Raw genomic sequence first — 11,076 nt, 5'->3', positions numbered from 1 at the left:
GAAATTTTATAAAGTATTGAAGATTATGGCAAAACATCGGTTTAGCGCAACTCTTGTGTTTCTCCTTGAAAACCCAAAAAGCTTTATGGACAAACACCTAAGCCAGTAATCGGCTTGTTGTGCGCTTTAAAAAACTATAAAGTATACTCTAAAAAGAAAATTTTAAGTTACGAATTCCGTGCTACTTACAAAATTCTTAATTGTTTTCAATACCACTCCCCTAAGTTGGTTCATGTCTGATATTGTGTCTCCACCTAAGTGCCGGTATCTGTTGGATGCGAATGCCGGGCAATGACAAAGGAAATGCTTCAACGTCTCATCATCTTCCCTGCATGCCCTACACATGCTATCACTTGCCGCACCGATTTTACATGAGTGAGCTCGTAGTCCTATGTGTCCCGTTGTGATATCAATAGCTATGCTGACCTCCTTCTTGCTTCCTTTCAGTAATAGCCTCGTCTTCTCACGACCTGGATCGCCCCTTAGGATTTTCGCCGTCCTATCGACCGTTCCGCTGTTTTACAATGTTGCATGCGCATTTGTCGCCCACTCCCTTAACTCGGAGTCCGTCGACCCGAAAGGCAGTCCTCTGGCCTTCACCGCCAAATCGTCTGCCCTTTCATTTCCCCTTACTCCATTATGGCCCGGCACCCAAATGATGTGGATTTTCCCATCTTCAGTGAAGGCGTTAATCTCCTTCTTACACTGCAAGACTGTTCGTGACCTTACCGTCCTGGTTGTTATTGCCCTTATGGCAATTTTGCTGTCGGTAAAGATGTTTACACTCGACGTCCTCGCGTTAGCACCACACCACTTCACGCATTCCCGGATCGCCCGTATCTCCGCCTGCAGGACCGTATTATGGTCAGGCAGTCTAAAACAGATCTCAGTCCTTGCGTTCTAAATGTAAACCCCCAGGCCCACTCTGCCCTCTAGCTTCGATCCATCTGTCTAACATGATCTTCCAGATGGCAATACTAGAGTTCCGTCATTCCAAGACTGTGCCTCGCACTCGACTTCGAGGTTCTTCTTAGGTATCCGATGGGAAACTTCTTTCCAGGTTTCCTATCGTCGCCTCGATTATACCGCGATGGTATGAGCTGCTCCCATCCTCAATCTATTCTCCCATCGTCTTAAGTCTCATAGTCGCAGTGGCTGCCTTACACTTCATCTGTATGTCAATGAGTCGAATATCTAGAATAGTCACCAGTGCCCTAGTGGGCGTGGTCCTCATCGCTCCGCCTATGCCAAGACAACATGTTCTCCGAACCTGTTGTATGGTCCTTAGTTGCACTTTTTCTCCATAGCAGTTCACCAAACTGCTGAGGCGTAAGTAAGTATTGGTCTAATCACTCTCCTGTAGAGCCAGTGGACTATCCTAGGGTTCAGGCCCCATTTTGAGCCTACGGCCCGTCTACATAGTGCCAAAAATCTGTGAGTCGTCTCGGTACGCTCCTTAATGTGACACTTCCAATTCAGTTTCCTGTCCAAGATCACACCTAAGTATTTGACCTTGTCAGGTATCGAAATCGTCTTATTTAGGAAACAGGGTGCGTTAAATTGGCCCACCTTCGTCTTCCTTGTGAACAGGCATATTTCAGTCTTCTCTGGGTTAACATTGAGACCTCTGGGTCTAGCCCAGTCATATGACATATGCAAGTGTGTCGGTCCGCACATTGTTGAAAGCCCCCTCGCGTTTTGGCATCGAAGGAAAAGCATTAAAAATAAGTACAGGGTGTGACAGAGATATTTACTTATTTAAAAGGTCAATAAAAACAAAAGTACTAGCTCACTAGACCAGAGCATGATGGCAACTGACTGGAGAAAGAAAAAATCTTTAGGACTTTCCCCTCCAGATGCGCCCCACTCAACCTCTCCCCGGCAAACTTATCACTCGAGAGTCTTTTCAAATAAATAATTTACTCTGACGCACCCTGTATTCTGTTATTTATTTTTATTTAAGTCTTGCAAATCTATTTTAATGTTTTTTTTTTAAGTTTATTTAATGTATTCTTTGGATTTGACAAATTTATCCCTTATTATAATAATTTGGTCCTTTGTTGTTTTGTGGTCCCTTATTGCTCCATTGCTGCTGAGCCAGTTGCATAGGATAAGTGTAGGCAGCCATATATGAGGTACAATCGGGACACGAACCCGGGCTGCCGGGAGGTCCACGCACACCAGGTTCACCTGAAAATAAAGCAAACAATTTGATAAAGTAACAAGATGCAACATTTAAAGTTTTTCCCAAGAAGGTTAGTTAAGGTTACAAGCGGCAGTCTTAAATCATATTCATATAGAGAATTTTTGGGCATTATGGTACCACTGTAGAGTTATACAAAAGACTTCGTGAGAATCGAACCCACGACCTTCGTAATCTGCTCATTATAATTCCACAGCAGCGACAGACAAATGTCCTTCGGTGTGAATTGAACCCACGACCTCCGTAATCTGAACTCTCTAACGACTCAGCAACCGGGACACTCACAACTCTTGAACTTTGCATACTCCTTTAAGTTTAAACTCCGTGATATGGATTTTACATTGCAAAGTCTCATGGGCGACATATTTCGTGGAGAAGTTTTACAAGGCTAAGAGGATAGCCACTGATAATAACTTTTCAATATCATCTAGGATTCAAACCCAGACGTTCGGCTCCTCAAAAAAATTTACCAAGAATATTCAAGCCAACACCTACCTGGTTTACCAACATCACCGCGATCACCAGGTCTACCGGGCATGCCATTAATGCCTACACCTTGAGGGCCAGGTGCTCCCTGAGGACCCATGGGACCTTCGCGCCCTTCACCTGGTTCACCGCGATCTCCCTTTTCACCTTCCGGACCTCGAGGACCCATTTCACCGGGTGATCCTGGTTGACCATTAATGCCCGGATAACCACGTTCTCCTTGGGGACCTCGTGGCCCCGGTTCACCTGAAAATCAAAAAAATTGAATATAATAAAAATTTTAGGACACTTCAAGTAGACTTATGCCGAATTACCTTGCAAACCTTGAGGTCCCGGAGGTCCAGAACGACTTACACCCCTACGACCAGGTGGACCAGGAGGTCCAACCAGAGTTGTGGATATTTCACTTATATATTCGCGTACCACGCTCATGCATATATCTCTAATTCTGCTTTCATCCAGGTCAAAGGCGGAACTTTCAGCGGGAAGTCCAGGAAGGCCAGGACTACCAGCAACACCAGGGGGACCTGCAGGTCCTGGATGACCTGGCATACCCGGAGGACCCATAGGTCCTGGAGGACCATACATTAGCTCATATGTCTCGGAGCCACTTTTCACATTAGAGCCTGATGTATGCGATGAAGAAGGCGATGCAGGCCCTGGAAGTCCTGGAGGCCCTGGGGGACCAGGAGGACCTGGTTTGCCTTCGGCACCATCTAAGCCGGGTGAACCTGATTCACCTTTTTCTCCAGCAGCACCAGGCTCACCGGGAGGACCTAAAAGAAAAAATATAATTAATTGTTTAAAATGTTTTGCTCAAGTATGTGCTTGCCTTGTACACCAAAACCCGGGGGTCCTTGTGGGCCTGGAAAACCAGCTACACCCTTGGGACCTGGTGACCCCGTCAAACCAATCTCTCCACGTTCACCTCGTTCCCCACGCAAACCTTGTAAACCAAGAGCACCTGGTTCTCCCTTCTCGCCTTTCACTGCTCCTTGATATTCGTAACGACCAATTGAAGAAGCTGGATTACCGGGAACGCCAGCAGGACCCTTAAATGTTAGATTTAAGAAAATTTAATATTACCCTTTATATGTTTAAGGCGCTCAATTAACTTACTGCTGGTCCAGGTGGACCTCTTATTCCCGGTGTACCAGGTAGACCTGGAGGTCCCCTTGGACATTGTTCTGGACAGGTATATATCTCATTACCAGTGAGCAAATACGAGGGTGTTGTGGAAAAAGTCCATTGTCGGTCAGTAGAGGAGTCCAAAAACTTGAAATTAATGGGGGTGGGAGTGGTTGTGGGCTCAGGCTCTGGCATGTAACGTTTGGTCGAAGTTGTGTAACGTTCATAAGGCGGTGAACCCTTGGGAACTATATATTGGGGTAAATCCTCACAAGTGGTGGTGGCAGGCTTTTCCTTGTCACAACTGAAAATCATCCATTGCAGATCGATCTAAGCTCGGAATGGGAATAGGAAGGGTGATAATTAAAGGAAAATTTTTTTTAAGTGAAGTTAACTTTTTTGGTTTTTTAGTTCAAAATCCATACCGGCACAGTTTCCCTGCTGGTGCAAGTGCGAGCTACTGTAAATGCACCATCTGTAGCATCTATAGGTCCACGCACATCAAGCGGCGCCTTTAAGCTACCCCTAGTGTCTGGAACTGGTTTACAATCTACCCACAAACGAACAGCATCTTGGCTTACACCCAACATTACTTTGTGCCAGGATCGATCAAATATCTGCAAACAGGAAGAAGAAAGAAGAAGTTTTTAAAGATTAACTAGTAAAAGCATGTTAAGTTCGGCGGACCGAATCGTATATACCCTTCACCATGGATCGCATTTGTCAAGTTCTTTGGCCAGTATCTCTTTATAGGCAAATAAAGGGCTATGGATAAAAATTGCCATGCTATTGGAGCCATATCAGGTTATGGAAAGATTCGGACCATACTTGATTTGAATGTTGGATACCATAGTACAAATAACATTCCAATAACAATGCCAAGTATAAAGTAAATCGGTTCATAAACTGATGTAGCTCCCATATAAAATGTACCCCCCATTATACTTCTTGAGCCTCTAGAGGACGTAATTCTAATCCGATACGGCTGAAATTTTGTACAACGACTTCTGCTATGACCTTCAATATGAGTGCCAAAAATAGTCTGCATTGGTCTTTAATCAGATATATGTAGCTCCCATATAAACCGATATTCCGATATTACTTCTTGAGCTCCTATAGGGCAAAATTCTTTTCCGATTTGGCGCTGTAGGAGCTCAAGAAGTAATATCGGGATATCGGTTCATATGGGAGCTACATATATCAGATTAAAGACCAACTTAGACCATATTTGGCACTCATATTGAAGGTCATAACAGAAGTCGTTGCACAAAATTTCAGACAAACCGGATTAGAATTGCGCCCTCTACAGGCTCAAGATGTATAATCGGGAGATCATTTTATATGGGAGCTATCAGAGTTTATGAACAGATTTACTTTGTACTTGGCATTGGTTATTGGAAGCCAAAACAAAACACTGCATTCAAAATTTCAGGTAAATCGGATAAGAATTGCGCCCTCTAGAAGCTCAGGAAGTCGAGATCCTTGATCGGTTTATATGGCTGCTATATCGAGTTATTCACCGATTTAGAGCATACTTATCACAGTTGTTGAAAAAAAACCTTATACAAAATTTCAACCAAATCTATCCGAATTGCGTCCTCCAGAGGCTAAAGAAGTCAAGATCCAAAATCAGTTTATATGGCAGCTATATCAAAACATGGACCGATATGGCCTATTTACAACCCCATTCGACCTACACAGATAGGTCAGATGGACAGACGGACGAAGTTGGTTAGATTGACTTAAAATATCTGACCTCTCGATCGCCAGATATTTTAAGTCAATCTAACCATCTTCGTCCGTCTGACCTATCTGTGTAGGTCGAATGGGGTTGTAAATATGGGGTCTTAGACCAATATTTCGATGTGTAACAAACAGAATGGCGAAATTTGTATACCCCATCCTATGGTGGAGGGTATAAAAGGGAATAAATTAACTTAACTTAACTTAGCTAAATCCAATAATAATCTTTCTTTTAAATACGCCAAGTACTGCCTCGTCAGTTTAAGAATTCATACTTCAAAAGCGTTTAACTACGGGGGTTGTATCAGCTAATTGGTGCAGAGGTCATATCTTCTTTCAAATATACCCTTGGTCTATTCACCCTTGTCTACAGTCTGGACATTGACACTTATTAGACTGATCGAAAAGAACTGTCCCTTGCCTTACATCCATCAGAGTTATTCTTGTCTCACACTAAGCCATAGCTAAACTCGTTTCTCGTATCATGGCCGCTATAACATAACGCTTCACTACGCCTCTCTCTACTCATCTCACTTTCAAAGAGGAGAGAATATGGGCCTTGTGGAGAGTTCAGGTTTTGATACTGCAGATTCGCAATTCAATGTCCAAAACAACTTGGACCTATATTTGCCACAGGGAGAATTTTGATTTAAAGAGGTGACCATATGAAGGCCATGTTTGCTCATAGGTCACCATGTCCGCCAATGACGCTAAACGCCTGCGTTTGAATCCTAATGCTGCCGACGTTTGTGAGGCACTATGCCATGCATTAGAAACCATGTAAAAACCAAAAGGGGTGTTGCATCTTTTTATAGCCGACTTTCGGACTCGGCTATAAGAAGGGTGTCCTTTATCATTAGGGTGTACCTTATCCTTTCAGTAATACCCTCGTTTTCTCACGATCTGGATCTTCCCATAGGGTTTTCGTTCCACAGGGTTGCATGCGCATCGTCGCCCACGCCCTTAACTCAGACAGCATCGACCCGAAAGGTTTCAGATTAACCAAGTTTATTAACGGCAGTCCTGTGGCCTTCGCCGCCAAATCGTCTGCTTTCTCATTCCCAGTTACTCCGCTATGGCCCGGCACCCAAACGATGCAGATCGTGTCATCCTTAGAGAAGACGTTAATCTTCTTCTTACATTCCAACACTGTTGGTGATCTTACCGTCTTGGTTGTTATTGCCCTTATGGCCTGTTTACTGTCCGTGAAGATGTTTATATTCGACGTTCTCGCGTTAACACCACACAACCTAACACATTCCATGATCGCCAGAATCTTCGCCTGCAGTACCGTATTATGGTCAGGCAGTCTAAAACAAATTTTAGTCCCTGGGGTAATATAGAGCCCCAGACCCTCTCTGTCATCTAGATTTGATCCATCCGTATAACATGATCTTTCATATGGCAATACTAGGGTTCCTTCAATCCAAGACTGTGCCGCTGGTAGCAGTGCCTCGCATTCGGCCTCAAGTGTCGTCTCAGGTATCCGATCGGATAACTCTTCCATTACTTCCAGATTTCCTACCGTCGCCTCGATTGTGCCGCGATGGTATGAGCTGCTCCCATCCTCTATCCATTCTCCTGCGGACTCTTTCCCAATATTGCGAATCTCCCGTCCATCCAATGTTTTTCTTGAGCTGATTTTCTTTCCCGAAGAGGACAACAATCTTCGAAAGATCCCACCAATGCAGTCGTAATGTAATCCTTTTGACGTTTTCCCCAGTACAATCCCAAGAATCAGCAAATGCGAAGTACCCCTTAAGATGTTCAAATCGCCCCATCCTATATCTTTACCAGGATTCTATGGAATCCATCCAAAAACGTGCACTGGGAATCGAATCAGCAAAGATTTAGAGTCGAGCGCAAATGGGTCTTCAAAAGACTCCACCATTGCAGTCGTAATCCCCCTTAAGACGTTCAAATCGCCCCATCCTATACCTTTACCAAGATTCCAAGGAATCAGTCCAAAAAGCTCCCTGTATGAATCAGCAAAGATTCAGTCGAGCGCAAATGGAGCTGTCACATGGTACATTCTTATTGTACGGTATGAAAGTATGATAAAAATTTCACATTCAAAACTTACCTCTGTCTCCTCAAAAGTAACCGTCTGTATGGAACCATCGAATTTCGGCAATGAAAATTCTATGGCATTTATCACCGGATTTATGGTTACACTCATCTGTGACTCAAACTCATAGTTGCTCAGCTCGAATAGATACCATTCGTATTGGGGCTGTTGTTGTGGCACCCGGAATGTACACTCGAAAGAAAACTCGTTGGGTACTCCTTTGGGAAAGGCTCTTGACGATTCAATGGTCATATTCGAATATTCACTGACATGATAGGCTTGCTGATAACCAACTGAGCCTGGGATTTGGCGTACACCTTGAGCTTCATATTGATATTCGTCGAAGCGGTAGGAATGTAAAATGTCATAGGTGGTCAGATCAGGATCACCGGGACGCACCACATTGCAAGGCTCAACGGGTACAAAATCATCACCATCATCTTCGTCATAGTAATCTCGAATATCCGCTAGGGGGGGAAAAACGAAAGAAAGATAGATATATGTTGAACTATTGGGGGAATGAATTCAAGTTCCTAAGGTAAACTAGTCTTGTATAGAAGTAAGTTATTACGGAAGTCTGTATAATTGAAAGAGGAAAACAAAGCGTTAAGTTCGACTAGAACGAATCTTAGTATTACCAATCACCATGGATTCAATACTACGTCTATACAAATTATATCAGTGAGTATAGGGTAACTGACATGAAGACTTTTCAAGTTCACACTGGCATATCTGTCAAACTAGTAAGGACAGCTACATAATATTTGTTTTATATCCAGCTTATTGTGTTGTTTGAACGCCACCAAAAGCATTTGCTTCTAAGTTTATTTAAAAAGAACGTTATTCGCGATGAAGTTCAAGCGCATTAGCATTGATAGCGTTATTTGCAAATGACTGCATAAATCACGCCCGGTTAATGCTGACGAACTTAAACACCTTAAAGTGAACAAAATGTTAGTGAATTGTTTCTTTAGAAGAAAATTGCCCACCCCGGTAGCCGAGTTGGTAGCGTGCTTCGACTACAAGTGCAGTGGTCGTGAGTTCGGTTCTCGCCAGAAGTCTTGGTCTATCGCTACTGTGGTATCACAATGGACTTAAAATCGTCTAAGTGAGTCTGTAAAGGACTTCCACTCTTACGTAACCTGACCTAAACTTCTTTAGAAGAAGTCAATTAGGAGGAGTCGGCTGTGTATATTAACGGATCTCTCTGAATAGTATTTGGTGTAACGGTTGGAGAGAACAGCAAGAACCTGAGACAACACTGAAGGTGGACGCCACAGTCTTGGATTGAAGCAACCCTATTATTGTCATATGGAAGATCATGTAACACGTATAGATCAAAGCTAGAGGACTGAGTGGGCCTGAGGTACTACAATGAGAACCCAGAGACTGAGATTTATTTTCGACTGCCTGACCATAATACGATCCTGCAATCCCAGAGGTGGTTTGGTGTTAACGCGAGAACTTCGAGTGTAAACCTCTTTACGGACAGTTAACTTGCCATCAGGGCAATAACGACCAGGAGGGTAAGGTCACGAACAGTCTTAGAGTGTAAAAAGGAGATGAACGTCTTCTCTGAGGATAGCATGATCCGCATCGTTTGGGTACCGGGCCTTTGCGGAGGAAGGGGGAATGAAAGAGCAGACTATTTGGCAGTAAAGGCCAGAGGATTGCAGTGGAAAAACTTGGTAAACGCGAAACCTTTCGGGTCGACGCAGTCCGAGTTAAAGGCGTGAGCGACGAACGTGCATATAACTTTGTGGAACAGCGAAATAGTTTGTAGGACGATGAAAATCTTATGGGGATATCCGAATCGGGAAAAGACTGAAAAGTAGTAAGAAAGAGATCAGTATTGCTTTCGGTGTCCTAACGGGACACATATGCGCGGGGCATGTGGGGAAGATGATGAGGCGTTTAAGCATTTACTATGTCTTGCCCGGCGAAAGCCGGTGAACCGATTTGTCCAATTTCAATAGACTTCGCGTCAAGGCCGAAAAAAATGCATGCTTCTTGGGTTAAAGTTGAAATTTTTGATTTAGGACCCATCGGTTGCGTAATTTTCACCAAATCTTGAAGCAACAAATATCACAAGACTTCATGACACGTATTGTGAATACAGTTCTTGAGTAGATGATACTGATGTGTACAAAGACGATAGTTAATAATTTTATAGGATAAAAAATATGTTATATCCTAAAACCACGGAAATTCAATGTTGTGCCTGGTTGAACGTTACTCATTTTTACTTGTTTTCTTTTAAAAGACAAACAAATTTAATTTCAGCTGTTTTCTTTGTGGGGTTTTCACAATCAATAACACACTAACACAGATTACTTATCATAAATTCAGGCAATTTAATTCAATCATGTGGCATCGAGTTCACAGAAGGCTTCCGCCGGAAACACTTTAAAAAGACTTTGTATACAATGTTCACATGTTTGCTATGATTGAAATTACTTTTTTCAACACTGAAAAGTTTTTATAAATTAGGATCCATTGCAGATACTGACTTTTATCCCTTCGCGAACAGGTTTTTTTGTTTTCATACAAGGATCACTTAAAAATTCCATTATTCATTTTATTAATCAAAAACACACCATTAACTTCACATTGGAGCGGAACAAGTTTATCACATTTTTGTTTAAATAAAAAGTTTTAAAAAAATATTTTGATTATCTATTTTTATTCGCAGTTGTTGTTGTATACTTAAATTCTGAATTTCGGAATTTTTTGATTAAAAGAAATATTTTAAACAAAATTCTTTTTTTGTTCATTTTCTCATCTAGAGTTTTATATTCAACTTGTTTGCTCAAATCCTTTCTTTACGCACCATTTGTAAAACATTCATTAGATGCTATTAAAACTAATAAAACTAAGCAGCTTCTTTTAATCATTTTAATATTTTATTTGGTATCTCCTTTCTTCCATTAATAGGGTTTTCAACACCACATCTACCGATTGTCTATGCAAGCAACGAAAGCTTGCTTTCAGAAAAAGTTCCAAATCGTTTCAAGTCTAAATCACGACTGATACAAATCGAAATGATTTGAATTCGAACTGAGAATTATTATGAAAAATGGGAACAGTGATGATGCTCATATTTTGTCAATGCTCCTCTACACCATATTGAAAGGGTAGTTGGAATATTTTCATAGCTTAAGACACACTTCTATTGAAAATTGCTTATGACCCAATTGTTAAATGTTATAAATGAAAATATATCTATGTTATGCACTCGATATTTTTATGTCAGACGCAAGTGCAGCTTGTTATGATTTTACGAATTGCAGTAGTTTGAAGACATCAAGATTGGCAAGACATAACAATTGCTTAAAAAGTTTTGATTACGCACAAAAATGTAGTCGAATAAGGCATTTTAAGAACAATCATTGGGCAACAATTAGAATTTATTATTATTTAATGAAAATGTATTCGTTTCCGCAATAAA

At 41.9% G+C, this 11,076-nt stretch overlaps 1 protein-coding gene across 1 annotated transcript; it reads right to left on the bottom strand.

Annotated features, from left to right (window-relative positions):
* Positions 1–1,972: 1,972 nt before the first annotated feature.
* On the bottom strand, positions 1,973–10,664 carry LOC106089005 (collagen alpha-1(IX) chain). Its single transcript, XM_013254745.2, has 8 exons — positions 10,459–10,664; positions 7,644–8,095; positions 4,243–4,434; positions 3,809–4,147; positions 3,522–3,741; positions 3,004–3,465; positions 2,699–2,935; positions 1,973–2,190 (listed from the first exon to the last, which is right to left on the bottom strand). The coding sequence occupies exons 1-8, from the start codon at positions 10,520–10,522 to the stop codon at positions 2,030–2,032; spliced, it is 2,127 nt and encodes a 708-aa protein (XP_013110199.2). The 5' UTR covers positions 10,523–10,664; the 3' UTR covers positions 1,973–2,029.
* Between the last annotated feature and the right edge of the window lie 412 nt (positions 10,665–11,076).

Source organism: Stomoxys calcitrans, chromosome 2 (assembly GCF_963082655.1).
Source record: "Stomoxys calcitrans chromosome 2, idStoCalc2.1, whole genome shotgun sequence".
In the NCBI taxonomy this organism is placed as follows: Eukaryota; Metazoa; Arthropoda; class Insecta; order Diptera; family Muscidae; genus Stomoxys; species Stomoxys calcitrans.
This window is presented reverse-complemented; position numbering and strand designations above follow the sequence as displayed.

Coding starts and splice junctions, on each gene's coding strand:
- LOC106089005 (XM_013254745.2), bottom strand. CDS start 10,522: ATGATTAAAAGAAGCTGCTTAGTTTTATTAGTTTTAATAGCATCTAAT. Junction 3,742..3,808: donor GAGGTCCACCTGGACCAGCA/GTAAGTTAATTG, acceptor CTAACATTTAAG/GGTCCTGCTGGCGTTCCCGG. Junction 2,191..2,698: donor CGGTGATGTTGGTAAACCAG/GTAGGTGTTGGC, acceptor CTTTATTTTCAG/GTGAACCTGGTGTGCGTGGA.